This window comes from Balaenoptera musculus, chromosome 3 (genome assembly GCF_009873245.2).
Source record: "Balaenoptera musculus isolate JJ_BM4_2016_0621 chromosome 3, mBalMus1.pri.v3, whole genome shotgun sequence".
Taxonomy (NCBI): Eukaryota; Metazoa; Chordata; class Mammalia; order Artiodactyla; family Balaenopteridae; genus Balaenoptera; species Balaenoptera musculus.
Genome location: NC_045787.1, coordinates 165,944,271 through 165,964,074, shown reverse-complemented (window position 1 = coordinate 165,964,074; position 19,804 = coordinate 165,944,271). Strand labels below are relative to the sequence as shown.

The 19,804-nt window shown below is 45.2% G+C and overlaps 1 protein-coding gene across 4 annotated transcripts in view; it reads right to left on the bottom strand.

Moving 5' to 3' along the window:
• The window catches only part of INSR (insulin receptor), a 132,920-nt gene that overhangs the window by 10,034 nt on the left and 103,082 nt on the right, over positions 1 to 19,804 (bottom strand). The window contains exons 11-16 of one of the 4 annotated variants that reach the window (XM_036846117.1): positions 19,037 to 19,072; positions 14,117 to 14,391; positions 12,378 to 12,517; positions 7,401 to 7,560; positions 4,033 to 4,135; positions 2,546 to 2,613 (exon numbers count right to left, since the gene is read on the bottom strand). In XM_036846117.1, coding sequence (XP_036702012.1) covers positions 2,546 to 2,613; positions 4,033 to 4,135; positions 7,401 to 7,560; positions 12,378 to 12,517; positions 14,117 to 14,391; positions 19,037 to 19,072 — 782 coding nt within the window. The remainder of the gene's footprint in view (positions 1 to 2,545; positions 2,614 to 4,032; positions 4,136 to 7,400; positions 7,561 to 12,377; positions 12,518 to 14,116; positions 14,392 to 19,036; positions 19,073 to 19,804) is intronic. The other 3 variants (XM_036846118.1, XM_036846119.1, XM_036846120.1) reach the window with 3 other exon arrangements.

Here is a 19,804-nt window from a genome sequence, read left to right as displayed (position 1 = left end):
CACAGTACCCTTGAAGGATCCCTCAGGGGTCCCTGGCCATCTCCCACCTGAGCTCCCCCTCCCAAACGTTCACTAAGTGACTTCTGTGATCCAGACCCTGTGCCGGGCAGTGGGCACAGAGCCAGGAACAGGACAGGCAGAGACTGGGGAAGGAGTCCAGGGTTCTGGCCAGTAAATGCTGAGCTGAGCCTGCATCCCCATCCTTTCTGTCTGATTTCAGAGCCCTGCTACCAAAGGATGCTAATTCCCATCTGAGCCTGTTCTTTCTGCAAAGTACCAAGGGGATAGGGGATGACCTTATCTGACAGGTGAGTGAGCTCACCCAAGACCACCCAGTGCCAGTGGATCTGCAGATGGGATGCAGCCACATAAGTGAGAACAGAAGAACCACCCAGCCAAGCACTGCCCAGGTGGCGAACCAACCAAATGGTGTTTGTTTTAAGCCACTAAGTTTGGGGTGGTTTGTTACGCAGCAAATAATCTGCAGACAAATACACAAAGTCCTCATAAGAAAAGCCAAGATGTTTTCTGCCCTCCTCTGCACCTGTTACGGGCTGAACTGTGTCCTTAGCAAATTTATATGTTGACATCCTAACCCTGGTATCTCAGAATGTGACTGTATTTGGAGATGGAGTCTTTACAGAGGTGATCGAGGTAAAATGAGGTCATTAGGGTGGCCCTAATCCACTCTGACTGGTGTCCTTGAAGAGGAGATCAGGACACAGACACACACAGAGGGAAGACCATGTGAGGACACAGGGAGAAGACGGCTGTCTACAAGCCAAGGAGAGAGGCCTCAGGAGAAACCAACCCTGCTGACCCCTTGATCTCAGACTTCCAGCCTCCAGGACTGTGAAGAAATCAAACTGTTTACTAAGCCACCCAGTCTGATCACAGCAGTCCGAGCGACACGATACGGTCACCAATGGCTCTTTCAAGGACATTGGATCAGACAAGCGTTCTGCACCCAAATGAACTCACAGATGCTCACTGGGGGGCCCCTCAGGGTTCTGAGCTTGGACCTTTCCCTGTGTGTATCCCTTGGCCCAGAACTTCCTGGCCTTAAAGACCCATGAGCCCCAATTTCTAGCTTTCACTTAGTACCCCTGTGCTCTCAGCCACTGCTGCATCCCTGGAAGGAAGCAGGACAGTAGCGTGGAGACGTGGTCCTGAGGTTCAGCTTCCCCATCTCCGAGACGGTTAACAATGCCATTCTCAAAGAGGCAGAGGAGGCTCTGGATAAACATTCGCCCCCTCCTGCTCCTGGGCTCTGTGCATATTCCCACTTGGAATAAACTCCTTGTCTAGTTTCTCTATTCTGATGCTTTGAGGTCTTGCTGAGCCTGTCAGGACCGCCCATCCCAGGGGTGGCCAATTCCTACAGACAGTAAATGACGTGCCTGTGAGCCCACTTTTCATATGCAAACCGACCAATCCACAGCCCACACCCCAACCCCCTCCGTGATCAGCCTGTCACACTCTGGGCCACTCTCCCCCTGCCCTGATCACCCCAGGGCCAGTTTGCAGACAACCAAGGACAGCCCCTATGCCCCAGACCCTGCTGAAACAGTTCAAACTAGCTCATCCTATGTCTTACCCTGCCTGACCTCTCCTTTCCCATGGAAAAGACAATAAAGCCTCTTGCCCACGTTTTTCCCTCCTCTCCCTCTGCCGACCCTGGTGCTTCCCCATGTGGCCCTGCCTCCTGTTTCTCCGGACTCTGTGAGTCTAAACTTCTTCCTCACGATAGTCACTTGCAGGTCTGCATGTCTTTCTTATCAGACTTATTTAAAACAAATCCCAGGTACCCTTAAAAACACCCCCCCTGTACCCCAAGGCAGCATCCTGCCAGGCGATGGTGTTCATGCCTTGAAAGTCGCTTTTTGAATTTGCTGCATGAAGCATTTTAGAAACTTGTAGTGCAACCGCTGCCTTCGCATCTGAAGGAACAGCCAAGCCTTTTCCTCAGGGGTCACTCACTGCCTTTTGGTACAATCCAGGGGAATACGGCCATTGATCCTGCCATATCAGCATCAGCGTCACACCCATGGCCAGCTGCCAGCAATAGCAGATGTGCCCCTGGTACACACCCAGCCTCCCACCTTCCCCATCTTGTCCCTGCTTCTTGCCTGCCCCATCCCTGATCCCCAGTCTCTCACCTTGGCTTCTGATTCCCACCTCCGAGCCTGGATGACCAGTTTGGTCACCACTTTCTGGCTCTGACCCTCGGCACTCTCTCTGGCACAGGATCCAAGCTCTATACCCCCACAGCTGGGGCACCAAGTTCATGGCCTCTCAGCCAAGCCCACGCATGGGTCCCAGACCAGCTAGTTCAGCCCATTCAAACAAGTGCCAGACGGCAGGTGTCCGACTGCTCCCGGTAACAGGGTTTCTGCAGCAAGGGGCAGGTCTGCAGACTCAACTGAACAAAAGGACTCTTCTCAGTCCCCCAGGGTATCAACCCTTGACTGTCACTTGACAGTGATGGCAAAGGAAACTGAACAGCGGGATTCTGGTCACCCACAAGGGAGGGGATCATACTCACCATCGCTGGCACTGAGGTACTCGGGGTTTGAAGAAGCATACAGTGGTCCCAGTGGCCCATCCGGCTGCCTGGATGAGAAAAATGGAGACATTCCATCTTGATATCCTCACAGAACTCTGTGGGTCATTAGCGGGAGGTTACAGCCTCCCCAGTGCAAACAGCCACCCTTATTAACAGCATGCACGTAATCCTGGATACAGTTTGGGGTGAGGATGGGGGACCCTTATTTTTTTTAGCAGAAGCCCATCAGATGGCTACTTAAGTGCATCACCATGGAACTGCTCACTCATAAGCTACAATTTATGGTTGTCAATATAACATCTAAAAACTGCTCATCCACTGCTGTTCTGGAACCATCTCGTTCCAGCTTCTAAGAAACAACTGTTGAGTTTTCAGGAAATTTGCAAGCCAGTTGTTAAATACAACCACCATTTAAAATTAAATTACACAGGCTTACAGTTAAATACATTATATTCAAAGCAAAGGTAATGAATATTCAAAACCAATTATCATACTACCTCTTACTTTGATGGACTGGACACTCTTCAGCCCTTCTGTACCTTATTTATTTATATGATTGCATCCATATGGCAGCAATACTATATATCTGTGATTGACTGCCTATCTCTTCCCAACTCTGTGTTCAGTGACAGTCATGCCTGTAGCTTGAAATTGGCCACGGTGGGAATATTCACAGCGGGGATAAATAGGCAAATGCTACATACCAAGACCTATTTATTGTTCCGTTGTACATCCAGGCTTGAGAAAGTGATGGCAAAAATGTCAGTAATGCGGATTTAGCTTAAACGTGTGTCACCTCTGTAGCCATGACATTGCCAATGGCACGAAAATTGAGGAAATGTGCTCTCAGTATTTAAAAACTATTATCTGATTCTGCAAAAGTCATTCCTATTGTCGATGAACGTATATGCCTTATTTCATTTTTATTTTGCTCTTTAATGTAAACAAAAAAATCAACATTCATCTTGGAACTACAGCCGTTCATCAGTTGCACTCATAGGTTGGTTACAGATACAAAGGTTCAGGGGGAAAAAAATTGACAAAAACATTGGGTGAGGATCAACTGGCTGTAGGGAATTTATGATAGTGAGTATCGTATATTGTATTATGATCATTATCTGTAAATTGCATGCTATGCATCCTTTAGATCAGTAAGATTTACAGTCAATTTATTTATTTTAAAACTATTTATTTATTTATTTATTTCGTTGCACCAGGTCTTAGTTGCAGCAGGCGGGCTCCTTAGTTGTGGCATGCGAACTCTCAGTTGCAGCACGCGTGTGGGATCTGGTTCCCTGACCAGGGATCGAACCGGGGCCCCCTGCATTGGGAGCGTGGAGTCTTACCCACTGAGCCACCAGGGAAGTCCCTACAGGAAATTTAGATATAACTCTACCTACGTGTAGGCCTACTTTTCCCCGAGAGAGCCGGTTGTTAACCATTTACCAGAACACCTCCGTGCTCACCTCTTTCTCAGGAATAGATAAATACTTCCGATCACAACACTGAAGAGAAAGACAAAGATGAGGGGGCCGATGATAATTTTTGCAATATTTGATGGCACGTCTACTGAAATAGAATAAGAAAATATAGGTTTCACATCAAAATGTGTTCACATCAAAGGTCACACCGGAAAACACATCTACATGTCCAATGGGCCACTGGAGAATGTCCCCCTTCTCCAGTCCCTGAACCTCTCCTGCGGTGACCCCAGACCACTGCCCATCACCAGCTTTTCTCCCTTCACCATCCAAGGCCACCTTCATGGGCACACAACCCAAGCCATCAGGCAGGTCCCCACACTCAGAAGGTTCTGCTCTCTGTTTAATGCTCTATTGTCCCTGTCTGGAAAGTCTTAATGATTTTTAAAGAAGGAGCCCTGCATTTTCACTCCGCACTGGACCCTGCAAATTAAATAGCTTATTTTAATCCCAACAGCACCTCTGGCAGATGAAAAATTCACCAGAAGTGCCCTGTGTTTGCTGGGGGTCGTCCCAAAAAACTAAACCAACTGAAGAAATGTTACGTAGCCTTAATTCTTTTTAATTCACACACAAGGCTGAGTTGTCTATAATTACAAATGCATCCACGTATTCCGACTCTTCCAAGCCAAGGAAGAAAGTGAGTTCTGGGAAGCCAGAGAAGGAACCTCGTCCTTCAGGTCTTTAATAATAGTAGTTTACTGAACACTTGGGAACACGCCAGGCACTGTTTGAAGTGCTTTGCCTGGGAGATCTTAATTAATCATCCCATAAACCAGGGTGGGAGGTGCTATGACCAACGCCAGTTAACAGATTGGGAAACAGAGGCTCAGAGAGGTGAGGGGTCATGCCCAAGTCCAAGAGCTGATCCACGGTGGAGCAGGGATTTGAACTCGGGCCATCTGAGCAAGTTCTTGACCACCGTTCCATGCTGCCTTTGGTGGCCATCTCTATCCAGAGACATCTCATCCTCCTGGACCTCCCTGAATTGACAGCAAACTTCCTCCTTCCACCTCTGGTGGCTCCTGGCATGGAGAAAGCCTCCCTAAATATTTGCTGATTGAATGGGACATGAAAAATGGAAACCGTCTGGTCACGTGCCGTGGTCGGCAATGTCCCTCCTCCCCATCCCTTGGCAGGGGAAACTGGAGGCTACTGATTGCTCGGAACCCAACACATCTCAGGGTAGAATCTGAGATCCATGCTGCCTGCCCCACCCCGTCTCTGTGTCCCAGATCCCACAGTCCTTAGATTCCAGTGGCCACCAGAATTAGGGTGCGGGAAGGGAAGCACCCAGAGTGCAAAATTTGAGAGGAACTCTTGCGCTTGGCCATGCCAGGGCAGAGTCAGCCCTTGAGGGTGAGTGCCTCTTTAAATTTTGTACCCTAGGTGTCTTGCTTGCCTCCTTGTTATTTAAGAAAGAATTTTTAAAAGTAATCTAATGTGTCAAACATTTAATTCTCCAGATTTTTTGCTATTGTTAGTAAGCAGTGCTGGAGTTCCTTGAACATTTATCTTTTTTGGACATCTCTGATCACTTCCTTAGGATGAATGTCTAGAGCCAGCACTGCTGGCTGAAATAGTAAAAGCCTTTGTAAGCTTTTCTGATACATACTATTAAAGGACTACATTTTAGGACTCGTCTACCATGAAACAGAATGTCCGTGTGTCTGCACTCTTGGACAACACTAAGTACATAATTAAAAAACAGAAACAAACAAAAACCTTGCCAGTTTGATAAGCTAAAAACTCGATCTCATTTTGCTTTGCTTTTTTTTCTTTTGGTGTGGTTTTGAGTGAGGTTGGACCTGTTTTTCCTTACATTCTGCATTTTTTCTATTTCTTTTTAAATAGGTTATTTATATCCTTTGCTTATTTTGTGTGAGGACATATATCTTTAACTCATAGGAGACATATATACATACTCATTTTGTATGAAAGATATTAACTCTTTGTCAATGATGTTACAAATGTTTTTCCCACTTTGATATTTTCCTTTGAATTTTATTCATGGTGTCCCTCCAAATCCTTGAAAACTCCCGAGTCTTAGGAATGTCTTTGTTATTGATGATCCCCTTGGAACATACCTGAGTTTATGCTAAGACATGAGATGGTTCGGGATGGGGGCGCTGGTCACCAGAAAACCAAGCGTGTGATTAGAGGGGTGGGGTGGTCTCCAGACAGGGGGAGGGGTTGGAGATGGAGTTCAATCCTGTGGTCAGTGCTTCAACCGATCACATCTGTGTAGTGAAACCCCAATAAAAACTCAGTTCACCAAAGCTCAGAGGAGCCTCCTGGCTGGTGAACACATCAGTATACCAGGAGGTGACGTGATGTGTCCTGATTCCATGGGGAGAAGACACAGGAGCCGTGTCCAGGACCCTCCTAGCCTCCACCCTATGTGGCTCTTCATTTGGGTGGTCCTGACTTACATCCTTTGTAATAAAACTGTCATTGTCATATAGCATTTTCCTGAGTTCTGTGAGCCATTCTAGCAAATGATCAAATCTGATGGGGCTGTGGTAACACCCAAATTTGTAGCCAGTCAGTCAGAAGTGCAGGTGGCCTGGAGAACCCCCAAAACTTGCATCTGGCATCTGAGGTGAAGGCAGTCTTGGTGGGAACTATGCTCTTTTTAATTTGTAGAGTCTGTGCTAACTCCAGTGGAAAGCATCAGAATTGTAGTGCTGTATATCTGGTAGGTGTCAGAACACTGACGTTCCCACCCAAGTTCCCACTCCTCCTGGTCTAGAATCTCCCTTCCTTCCAAGTGTCTGGTTTCCTACCACATGTCGGGCTGAACATCTTCTGCCCCCACTCATACATTCTTCCAGTTTCCGCCAAGATATCACCACTTCCAGGAAGCACTCCCTAACCAGCTCAGCTCTCCCCACCTCTCCTCACCCTACTGTCCACAGCGTGTCCAGCTCACCCAATGGCAGCACTTCCTGCCTGCAGGCCAAGAGCACACCCAAGGCTGAGCAGATAAGCGCCCACATCCTCCCTTGGAGGGCATGGCCTACCTAAAAACGAAGATGAAGACACCAGTAACAGGAGCTAATGTGTTTACCAGATATGCCCTGTGCCGGCCACTTGACATTCATGATGTCACTGAAACGTCCCTTCACCTCCAGAGGTGGTCCTAGTATTATATCCATGGTCAGATGAGGAAATGCAGGCTCAGAGAGGGCATGCCTCTTGCCCTGGTCACACAGCAGCAGCCGTTGGACCCAGGAGTCAAGACAGAGCCAGTACCCACAGCCTCCATGCTTCCCCAACCATCCTTTGAAATGTTCTGCCGTGTTCAGCACCAAGCACAGACCCTTCCAGTCAAAGTGGCCATGCAGACTTACAATAGTCTGTGACGTAGAAATAGGTGGCTTCCGTCCAGGAGCCATTGCCCGCCAGGGAGGTGGCCCGAACTCGCACACTGTAATTCCCGGGTGGCAGACCACGCAGCCTGCAGCCCCGCTCCAGAGCAAAATGCTTGCGGGAGACGCAGAGGTGCAGCTCCTAGAAGACAAGGATCCCACTCAGAAATGACACGGACGGAGTTAGGCACAAACACTGCAATAGGCAAGCGACTTTGAGACTCGAGGAGTGACAGAACCTTAGCTCTATGGGTAAGGCACAGAGAGAGAGGTTATCATTGATACATGATACATGATAACAGCCAATCTTCCTAAACCACAGCCAAGCATGTGGCTCAGATCATGTCATTTAATTCTTATAAACACCTCATGCTTAGCCTCATGTTAGAAACAAGAAAACTGAGGCTTGGGGTGGAGGTCTGGCAAACGTTTGCTGTAAAGGGCCAGAGAGTAAATATTTTTGGCTTCAAGGGGGCCAGACGGTCACTGTCACCAACTCAACCCGGCCGTCATAGCTCGAAAGCAGCCAGAGGTGGATCCTGAATCCTGAATCTATAACATCCGTAAACAAATGAGCGTGGCTGTGTGCCCACAAAACACGGTGGATGCTGAAAGCTGAACTCTGTAGAAATTTACACGTGTCAAGAGATGCTATTCTTCTTTGGATTCTTTTCAACCATTTGAAGATGTGGAAGTGATTCTTGGCTCACGAGCTGCACAAAAACAAGTTTTACATAAATAGTTTGCCCTCCCCTGATTGGGGAGCTGAAATGATTTGTCCCAGATCTCGTAGCCAGTAAGTGGCAGGGAAGCCCTTGAACCCAAAACTGTCTGGCTCCAAACCTCTCCTTGAAACCACCATGGGATATTTTCACCAGGACTCCAGAAGGTCAGGAAAAAAGGGACCCAGATCACCTAAATCACCTAAGAGCCAACCGGTTACATGGGCTTAATGTCTTAAGGACAAATTTTAAAACACCTTCCTTGCCTTTTGATTTATTTTACCATCATTAAAAGAGTTGGGATCTACTTAAATGTCTGGCAAGAAGAGAGGAGATAAGTAAAGCATACATGTCCCAGCAAGAAACACGTAAAAAGAAAGAAACCCAGAGCTTATTAGGAAAGGCGTGAGGCTCACTGGGAAATATGACCACGAAACCTGCGAACATTGGCCAGATTTTGAAAACTTTCCAAAACAGCTCCAGGCTAATAGTGCATGCAGAGAACTGGACTGGAAAATTTCAGGAAGGAGTGGAGAGACAGAGAAACATAAAAACTCCCGTGCTTATCATGTGACAATAACAGCAAGAAAACAGATCGTGCTGGCGGCAGGGGTGGGGAAGTCTAGTCCAAAGGTTCTTCCAAGTAGAATGAGTCACCAAGTGGAAAGGGACAAACAAGCAAATATAGAAACCAAAGGTAGCTGCTATCCGGGATAAAGGGGAAATACATCCTACAGTGCTGGTCATGTACCTCGAGGGGTGGGGACGGAGAAGGGAGCATGATGGAAGGATCTAGAGGCAGCTCTCTCCATAGACACCAAAAAAGCAAAACAAGAAGCAAATCTGATGAAGAGTGACGAAGCCAATTATAGAAGTTTGTGCAAACAAGAGAAAAAAAGAAAAAACAAACAGCTCAAAACTGCAAAAACATACTGAAGCAAAGGATATAAGTGCACAAAAACTGAAAATCGATTCTCTTTCCAGGATGGGGGTGGTCCCTGGTACCAGGGTCCCCCAAGGTGGGAAGGGAAGTGGTGAGGGGGAAAATGACTCAAATGCAAGGTTCAAGGAGAGGCAGAATCAAAAACAATGCAGCTAGAGGTGATTTTGGCTGTTAAACTAGCAAATAAGGGGGAAAAAGGACCTCCCACCAAATGCTGGAGAGAATTTTGTAAAACTAGCAAAATCATATCCCAACAGTACAAACGGTATAAAAATAGTTTTTTTATATTACTTTTTACTTTATCAAAGCGATGTTAGACAATTATGGAAAATGGAGATAATCGCCCAGTTTTGCTTATAAGTTTTTTTTTCTTTTAACATATTGTAACCTCTCACTCCTAATTTTCCCTCTATCCCTCTGTTCCCCGAAAGAGCAAATACGGCTCGTCTGTCTAGGATCAGGGTCGGGCTATGCAGGGCAGAGGTGATGGTGGAGATTGGTGGTGAGGATTCCTACTGGCAACACTTGGGCTCCAGGAACGAGAGAGGCAGGCCAGTGAAGGCGGCTGCGAGAAGTTAGGGTTGGGTCCAATGCCAGTACGGTAACAACTGTCCCAGTTTACCCAGATTATCCTGGGATGCAGGACTTCAAAGCTCAAACCTGGGAAATTCCAGGCAAATGGGGATGAGTTGGCCTCAGTAGCAGAGACCTGTCTCCATGGAGACAGAAAGCAGATTAGTGATTGCCAGGGGCCGGAGGAGTAGGAAGCAGGGAAGATTGGGGGTTGATGGCTAAGGAAGTGGGCTTTCTTTGCTGGGTGACGAAAATATTCTGAAATTGTGGTGATGGTTGCACAACTGTGACTATATTAAAAATCACTGAATTGTATGTGTTAAATGGGTGTATTTTATGGTATGTGAATGTACCTCAATTAAGCTGTTATTTTAAAACCCTCATGCCTGAGCCAATCAGCACACAGCACTGTCATGGTCATATGATTGGGTGTCACGTGACCTCAGCATGGCTGGAAATGCTGGGACACAGACTCTCTCTTCCTCTAGGCTTGGCACTGAGAGGATATGAAGATTGGAACCACTAAAATCACAGGACAACCAGAGGCTGCTGGGATCACTGCAGGGACCTCTTGAGATGCAACAGATCTAAAGGAATTCTGGATCCACCTGTGCCTGATCTCCTTTGACTGTTCAGTTATGGGAGCTAATAAGATTCCCTTTTGTCATAAGCTACTTTGGATGGGGCGGTGGTGGTGGGGGGGCGGTGTTTATTGGCTGCTGGTGGAAGATGAAGAATAACAGCTTGGAAGATCTAAAATCCAGAGCCTGTAATCTCAACCTCTACATTATACTGGACAATGGTCACCCCCAACATCATTTTAAAGGGCTGTACATCCACGAGTTTTATGGATATACCATCCTCTATGTATCCGTTCTCCAATGGACAGACATCTAGTGGCTTGCACTTTTTGCTAGTGGTGAAAATCTTATGCATAAAGCTTTACCACCACCCCAAATTTGAATTATTTCCTTAGAACATATGGGATTGATATATATGGGATAAGATATTAAATAAACTCTGCAATATTGCCTCCCTATGAATCATGTCTCTCTTTATACACCCCTGAGGGCTCCCCTCCTATACTGATGCTGGGCTTGGCCACTGGACTCACGCTGGTGCACATTTTTCCTTGTTTCTTTTGACAATGCTCTGCAGGACATATAAAAACAGGCCAAGGGTTAGATTTGGCCCACAGATGATAGTTTGCAGATTTCAGTTCTAAATCATCATCAAAGCTGAATATTTGGACATCAAGAGGTGTGGTCCCAGGAAGGATCAACAGAGAGAGGTCCATCTGTCCTCTCTGGCTTGGGAAAGCCAAGCTCTGCCCACCTGGTTACAGGATGAGTCTCCCTCAAAGTTCCAAGAAGTCGGACGGTTTTGCTACAACCTCTGTTAGGGGTTGGCAAACTAGGGCCCGCAGGCTGAATCCATTCCACTGCTTGATTTTGTAAATAAAGTTTTATTAGCACACAGCTACTCCCATTCATTGTCGTATTGTCTGTGTCTGCTTTGGAGCTATAACAGCAGAGTTGAGCAGTTGATCCAAGACTGTACGGTTCCCAAAGCTGAAAATATGAACTCCCTGGTCCCTTACAGAAAATGACCTCTGATCAACGGGATCACCCTTAATTGCCAATGGCAGGCGCCAGAGCCCAAGGATCTGGGTTTGAGTGTGGGTGTATGACCTTGAGAAAGTCTATTCAGCTCCCCAGATTTCCATTCTCTCAGCCGTCAATAGAGACACTAGCAGATTTTCCCTTAGAGGATCATTGTGAGGTATAAACGGATCATTGCAAAGGGCTCAATTCATAGCAGGGTACACCCTCTGGGTCAAACTCAGGAAGGTGACTTGACATCTGCCTGAAGTCACCCAGTAAAGGGGAGAAATATCCTTAATCAGGTCCAAGCCCCAGCAGTGCCTCTCTTGACAGGTGTAGACCCCAAGCCCTTTCTGGGGATAGAGACCTGCCCCACAGTGGTTACAGGCTTAGAGCAGGGACCAGCAAATCCCAGCCTGCTTGCTGCCTGTTTTTGCAAATAAAGTTTTATTGGCACACAACCATACCCCTTCATTTACGTATTGTCTACACGGCAGCTTTCACAATGCAAAGGCAGAGTTGAGTATTTGCATCAGACCCCATCTCACCACAAAGCCAAACATGTTTCCTATCTGGCCCTTTACAGAAAAAAATTGCCAACCCCTGGATTAGAGCATCAGATAGTCTTGGGTTTGAATCCTGACTCTATTCTTATAAACCTTGGATGCAACTTAAATTCTGGATGCCTCAGTCAGTACCAAGCTCATTTGGGTTATTCTGAGGATTTATTGCACTTCATTGGTCCGGAGAGACATATTATTTTCACATTTTGACACTTCTGAAATTGGAACGCAACAGCTTTTCCTCTCTTAGCGGTCTGTAAGAATAACAGGGCATCTTATCACATCTTAGATATGGTAAAATAGGATAAATGAGATACCGTGTATTAAGCATTTAGCATGCATAGGGCACACGGTAAGTCCTGGGGATAGTTTAGCTACAATAAAATTTGTAAGCTGGCATTTCTGACCCATCTCCCTGGAAAGTCATATATCAAGGCTTTGGGTCCTCATGACAAAGCACCTAATGAGAGAAGCACAAGAGCCAGAATTTAAGAAGAAGAAGGATGTACCAATGACAGCCTTGAAGGCACATCCCCAGGCGTCAAGGATCTTACCTCTTCGCCGTATCGTCGATAACTCACTTCGTACAGCACGATCAGACCGTTGGGTTCCTTGGGCTCCTGCCACATCAAGTGAACGACGTTGTTCTCGAAGATTTCGTGGGTCACGGGGCCAACAATATCATCTGCCTTGGCTGTAAGGAGCAGTGGTTAGAGGCAGGGACGCGATCCCCGGATCAAATCCCACCTCCACCACTTAGCAGCTGAGTGACCTTAAACTGGGTATGTAACTTTCTTGTGTTCCGTTTCCCTTATTGGAGAATGGACATATAAAGCTCGTCTCATGGGATTCTCTACATATTTATGTCTGTCTGTCTATCAGTCGATTGATCTATGTCACACCCTGTTGAAACGGAGCAGGGCCCTATGGTCTGTGTCCCCCATGTCCTCCGCCTGCCTTTTGTCTGTGGAAAAACTTTAGCCAAAGAATAAGTTTAATCAAAGAAGGGAGAAAATGCAGAAACAAAGGAAAACAGTCAAAGGAGACCAAATAATAACAGTTTAGTCATTAAGCAAAGTCAAGGACCTTTAGTTCCTTCTCAAGGGCTATAGATAATATTCTGAGCCGTGTCCTGTGAGCTGTCTTATAGATACTGAAACCCTCACCAGGTGGAGACGTTGACTACATGATGACCAGACTGTACCCATGACATAAGCCGCCACAATTCCGAGAATTGGCCTCAAAGAAATGGAAACAAACCAACCCTGGAACTAAAGACTAACCATACTTAAAACAATCAAGATGACGCTGGTCAGACCACTGATGACCAATTTCAAGGTGACCGTCAGAGCTGCCTGTGCTGTTTCTGCATGCGGCCCCCTCCCTCCGCCTATAAAAGCTCTTGCCCACTGACTGCCATTGGGAGGGGTTGGCCTCCGGACAAGTGTCCGCCCGCCCCTCACCCCCCAGTTGCCAGCATCCAAAATAAAGCAAATTTTCCTCTCCACCAACCTTGCCTCTTTATTGGCTTTTGAGCAGCGAGCAGCCGGACCCCCACTTTCAGTTACACTGTTGGTTCTGTTTCTCTGGAGAACCCTAATACGCTATATACGTATTCCTTAATTTTACTTGATTTTTCTCATGGCTCGTGTGTACTTTCTAAAGTTTATATAATGGTTATGATGACTCATATAATTACAAAATAAGATAGGTTAACACGGATGGACCTTGAGGGCATCATGTTAAGTGAAATAAGCCAGACAGAGAAAGACGCACAGTGTATGATCTAACTTATATGCGGATGATAAAAAAGCTGGGCTCATAGAAACAGAGAGTAGAATGGTGGTTCCCAGGGGCGGGGGGTGAGGGAAATGGGGGGGATGTTGGTCAAAGGGTACAAACTCCCAGTGATAAGCTGAATAAGTTCTGGGGATCTAACGTACAGCATGGTGATTATAGTTACTGATGCTGTATTATATACTTGAAAGCTGCTAAGAGAGTAGATCTTAAATGTTCACACCACAAAAAAGAAATGGTAATTATGTGCCCTGATGGACATGTTAGCTAACGCTACTGCGGTAATGCTTTTGCAATATGCAAGTGTAGCAAACCGACACATTGTACCCCTTAAATTTACACAATGTTATACATCAGTTACATCTCAATCAAGCTGGGGGGAAATGAAAAATGATTAAGGCAAATAAGTTAAAGTCACATATATGCTGCCTAGAGGGTGGAAGGCTTTTCCTTGGTCAGCCTGGGTCTCTTGGCCCCACGATGTGAGCTGACCCACCTTCGGGCATGGTCCTGGCACTGACATATGCAGCCACACTGCACCTCTCCTCGGGGGAATCTTGGTTGCAAGCCTGCAGCTCAATGCGATAGCCAGTAAAGTGACGCAGGCCAGAGATGACCAGAGACTCCTTGTTCACCACTTTCTCGAACGGTCTGTGCTCCTCTGAGCTCGTAGGTGCGCTGGTTGAGGACGTATTGGGGAATCCCGGAATGGTGGGCACGGCCGCTGTCACATTCCCCACATCACCAAGGGCCCTGCGTTTCCTCGACGGCCTGTCAACGACAGTAGGACACACACGGTCAGGCAATCACCATCTTTTAAAAAATGCTGCCGGAGAATAAAAGGCTTAAAACCAAAGACTACGGTGCAGTGAGATTCCAGGGGGAGTGTGGATTACAATGTTAATTTCCAGGAATTACAACCCAGAGCAGTTTTCAAGATGCCCTCATAGGCATCATGTCAGGCAGGTGCACCCCAAGAGGGGAGTGGGGGGGGGGCTCCAGGACCATCCATAGGAGACACACCAATATTCCCCTCCACATGCTTGATTTCAGATTATCATTTTGCAGGTTAATAGCCCAGCCAGGGTCAGTGTTAAAAATAAGATGCCAAAAGCGTGTAAGAGTCTAGCTTTTCAGGAAGCCCTGCCAAATGGTCCAAGCTATTTGACAACATCACCAGTTTAATCAGGAGAAATGCTTCTTCTGATCCTATGACCCTTTAGGACACCTGCATAATCTAAGTGATTATACTTCAATTCTTGGTAAAAGAATCTTATCACTCAGGTTGCTAACGGTAACTCAAAAAATGTCTATGCGATTGGCACATTTTTCCCTTAAAAAGATATATGAAGAAAAATGTTAATAGCCTAAAAAAATATATAAATCCAAAAAAAAGGTATAAAGAAAATTTGAATTTACTCATTATTCTGCTGTCCACTGTGTCCTTTGGGCAATTATTTTTATTATGTATGGGTATGATGCGGATCAAGCTAGTTTTATAATCCACTTTGCTCACTTGTATTAGAAGCATTCTCAAATATTTTCCTGAAAACATAATGTTTGAAGTAGGACAGAATTTACATTTTTTCTTTTTCAATGTAAAGGTTTTCCCTCCTTGTTATGAAAGTACCACGTGCTCATTGCAGAAAACCTGGAAAACCGTAGAACATTCCATTTAATACGTGAGCCATAATTTACTTAGTCATCCTCTTATTTTTTAATGTAAGCACATTCTTAATTTTTTGTTATTATAAATATTAATTTGATCATCATCTGATTGTCTTATTAGTTCCTAGAAGTAGATTCTGAGAAGAGCAATCACTAGGTTATGCCTCTTTACACGTATGGCTAAACTTCTATCCTCCAGACCCTTTGTATTGACTGTGGTCTCACCAGTAACGCATGAAACTACACATCAGGATAATCTCAGCAACGTTGAGGGTTAAAAGGAGTTTTTGTTTTGTTTTGATTTTTCTTTTTCAGATTTTCAACCTGAGGAAAGAAATTTTTTAAGCATTACTCTACTGCTTTATTTGCACGTCTGTGTACTGCTGAGTGTAAAGTCTTTTGTCCTTCATTGATTCTTTTGTGTTTCACTAAGGACTTGTCCACCCTTTGTCTATCCTTTCTATGAAGTTCTAGGGCCTTCCTCATTCCTATTCCTGAGCTGTTCATTCACAAAGGACATTAATCCTTTATCGATTCACCCTGGTTTGCTGTGTGCCAGTGAGTTTTCTTGAAATGATTTGAAACAATCTTTCACATTTATCTATGTAAGTTTATATCTCAGCAATTTAAATAATTTTTTTTCCTTTACACGTAATTTTAGATGGGATTACTAAGGTTTTAGGGCAATCATGAAAGGGACCTTTCCCCTGATTTATGTTTTAATTGTTGCTAGTATATATCTACTGCATTTTTGTTTCTTTCTATTGTACCTACTTTCCCAAACTCTCATTCTAAGAGCTTCAGGGCTGATTTTCTTAGGTTTTCAAGGAACATACTTGAAAAAGGGTCAGCAAACTCTTCCCATACGTGCTAGAGAGTAAATATTTACGGTTTTGCGGGACATGTGATTTTTGCCACAACTATTCAACTTCCAATGGCTTTCAAGCCATGGCAGCTTGAAAACAGCCACTGACACAATGTAAACAAATGGGCGTGGCTACATTCCAATAAAACTCATTGACAAAAACAGGTAGTCTGCCTACCCTTGCACTAGAATACCTGAAAATATCAATGATTTTATTTCCCACAATCCATTCCTTACAATTCTAATTTTTGTATGACTGCATTGGCTAGATACCCAGAGAAATGTTCCTTAGTAATGATGAGATTGGCTTCCTTCCAAAGCTAACAGGAATAGTTTTAAGAAAGATGTTAGCTTGGCTGTTGGTTTCATCTAGGTAATATTTATCTTGTTGCAGAAGTTTTCTATTCCTAGTTTTATAAAAGGCCTCTCCCCCTCCCTTTCTCTAAATTAGTAATTTTTAATAAATGTTATTGAATGAGATTATTGTGATTTTCCTCACTGGACCTCTTAATGAATTCGATTCTATTAGCAGAATGCCTGATCTTGAACCATCCTTGCACTGTGAGATAAATGATATTGCCAGCACAGTGTTTTATTTAGGACATGTGGATCTAAAATCCCATATTAGCTGGTCCTGGGTTTTCTTTCAACATAGCATCTTTGTCAGGTTCTGCTAAGGGGTTCTATGTTAGTTTTATCAAATGAACTGGGAAGACTTTCCATAGATTTCTATGCTCTGGAAAAGTTTCTGTATTACAGAAAATAGTTGCTCTTTGAGAGTGTGAAAGAACTCAACTATAAAACTCTCCAAACCTGGGGCCTTGTTTTTTTTTTTTTTTGAAGAAATTAATTGACACTTTTTTTTTTAGTCTTTTCCCAAGGTTATTAGGATATCTTTCTGCTTCTTCTTGAATTAGCTTGGACAAGTTAAAATTTCTCACCTCTCTGAAAGTTTCAAATCTAATAGCTCATGATTATCCATAGACTTCAACATAGTAAAATCTTTGTCAGATTTCAGTTTTACATCACCTTCTTCTAGTTATTTGTGGGTATCTCCCTTTGATTACATTTACCACAAGTTAAGCTATATTGATTTTCCCCTCCCTTCCTAATACATTATATCTTACATTTTAAAGCTTTTTCTTAATTTACCATTTAAGTCTACTAATTTGCAACAAAGTCCAGCTTTGGCAATATTCTACAAGTGAAGGTATGTGATGTTCACATCTCCGTTATTTTCCAAATGGTTTTTAATGAAAGTTTCCATTTCGACTTTCACCCAACAGAAGTCTAAGTGATCCACTTTTAATCACCAGGAAGTAGAGTTTTCTGTTCAATCTTTTGAAGTTTACCTTTAGTTTTTTTCGCGCTGTAGTCAGAAATCAAACCCTACTTCGGGAGTACTCACTAAGATTTTCTTTGTGGTCTTTTTGTGTGAAAAGACCAATGACATTCTTGAATGGAAACCAAAGCTATTAAACCAAAGATGCACGCATATTAGCAAGGTTCAGAACATTTCTGTACAAGCACAGATGGGCCTTCCAAATATGACAGAGACACTGGTGCCTCATGAATAACCACTGAGAAGTTGATATCTGAACAAAGGGAAACATAAATGGTCTCAAACAGGCTAAATATGCATACACCCGAAGGATTATACCCAAAAAGACCACGTGGTCATGAAAGACACCCCCATGACAAAGCATCAACTGACTTCTCTCTCTCCCTACATACACAGCACTTTATTATCCCACAGTTTCACATTAAACCAGTGGTTCTCAACTAGGAGTGACTCTGCTCATGGTCCTACCACCAAGGGGACATTTGGCCTGTCTGGAGACAGTTTTGGTTGTCACTATTTGGGGTATGGTGTGACACTGGCTTCAAAGCGGTAGAGACCAAGGATACTGCTCATTCTACAATACACAGGGCAGTCCCCACAGCTGAGAATGATCTGGCCCCAAATGGCAAAAGGTCTGACATTGATAAACTCTCGTCTGGATCAAGGCCTCACATTTCTAGACCTTTCTTTACTACAGATTATATTCCTAATGACCACTAGAGGGCAGATTGGGGCCGCACACGGCCTAAAAATAAATAAATAAACCCTCTGCTGGAAGACTAAAGTCCCTCCGCATGGCCCCTACCCTGCCTTTCCAGTCTCTCCTGTTCGTCCCAAGAGTCCAGGATTCTTTCCACCGACTTGCCTTTCCCCAAGTTCTCTCTGCCTGTACTCTCCTCCAGGACACGCCCCCCGCTTAATTCTTTTTCTTTTTCTTTTCTTTTCTTTTCTTTCTTTTTTCTTTTTTTTTAAATATTGAAGCATAGTTGCTTCTTTTAAGACACACGTCAAAGGCGAGCATCCTTGACTATCCTCAGTGGAATTGAGGGACTCAGCACACCTGTGCTCACTCACACCTGTCATCCCGCACTTGTCACCCCCAGTAAAAATGTTCCGCTCCCAGATCAGCCTTCCCCACTACCTGCCGCTAAGTGGTTTCGACTCTGGGTGCCGGGCACAGTTCTGCACACGCGGTAGGCTAGCTAAATAAATGTGTAGTTAGTAAATGCACGGAGGAAAAAATGGGCGGCACCTAGGAGGTGCCCAGAAAGTACGCCCTCGATTCTATGTTTTAGTAAGAGTGTGTTAGTTAGGATTTTCCCCCCCACATTCACGCCCAGATCCCATTTCAGGGTGAAGGCACTTAACGTGTGAATTTGTGAAGCGCCTGGTCGCGGCAGAGCAGCGCGATGCATGCATCGAACCACAGAAGGCCCCTGGGGTCTCAAAGGGGCACAACATGCTTCCTGACCCGCTGGCCCACTGGCCCCGCGCTGTGCAGCCACCGCGGGCCACGCCTACGTCCCACAGGTGAGTCGTACCTAGTGTCCTCGGCAACAGGGCCTGAAGAGGATTTTCTGTGAAAACAAAACCAGCCGCTTTGAGGACAGCCCTGGACCATGGACCACTTGTTCCCATCACTTGAACCACACCTTCCCCAGCAGATGCGGAGAACACAGCCAGGGGCTGGGGGGGCAGGGGGGAAAGCAGAGAAAACAGCCCCCAGAGACCTGGTCATCTGGGGTTCCCATGGGATGTCCAACTTAACACCACTTTTAAACCTCACAACTGACTCAGCCATTATCCTAAAGTCTGGCAGCGTTTTAACAGGTAAAACAGTAACTTTCTCCAGGCCTGGGCTGTGCTATTTAGTGCTCTTTTGGACTCGGGGTCAGATAAGGATGCAAGAAAGAGAAAAGAAGAAATGTTATATATTGATGGTTCTGGGGAAACCTCTACCAGGATCATTGCTGGGCCTTTGAAGAGACGCATTTTAGAATCTTGTTTTATCCTGATGTAAATTTGGAGGGCGGGGGTGTGTCGATATACTTTGGAAATGGCCAATTGTATTGGACACTTCTGAGTAGCCTTCTGGTGAAGTCCGTGGCGGGAGGGGGAGGTCGAGAGTGGAGCGGGAGGGGCAGCTGAAAGCCCTCAGCACACATTTGATTAAAAACCTGGGCAGAGTCATTCATAAGCAAAAAACAAACAAACAAACAAACAAAACCACAGGCTTTGGACCCCTAAAAAGGAGATGGCAAGGGCTTCAGTGGGTTACTGTACAAATTCATGAACTCATAAGATGCAGT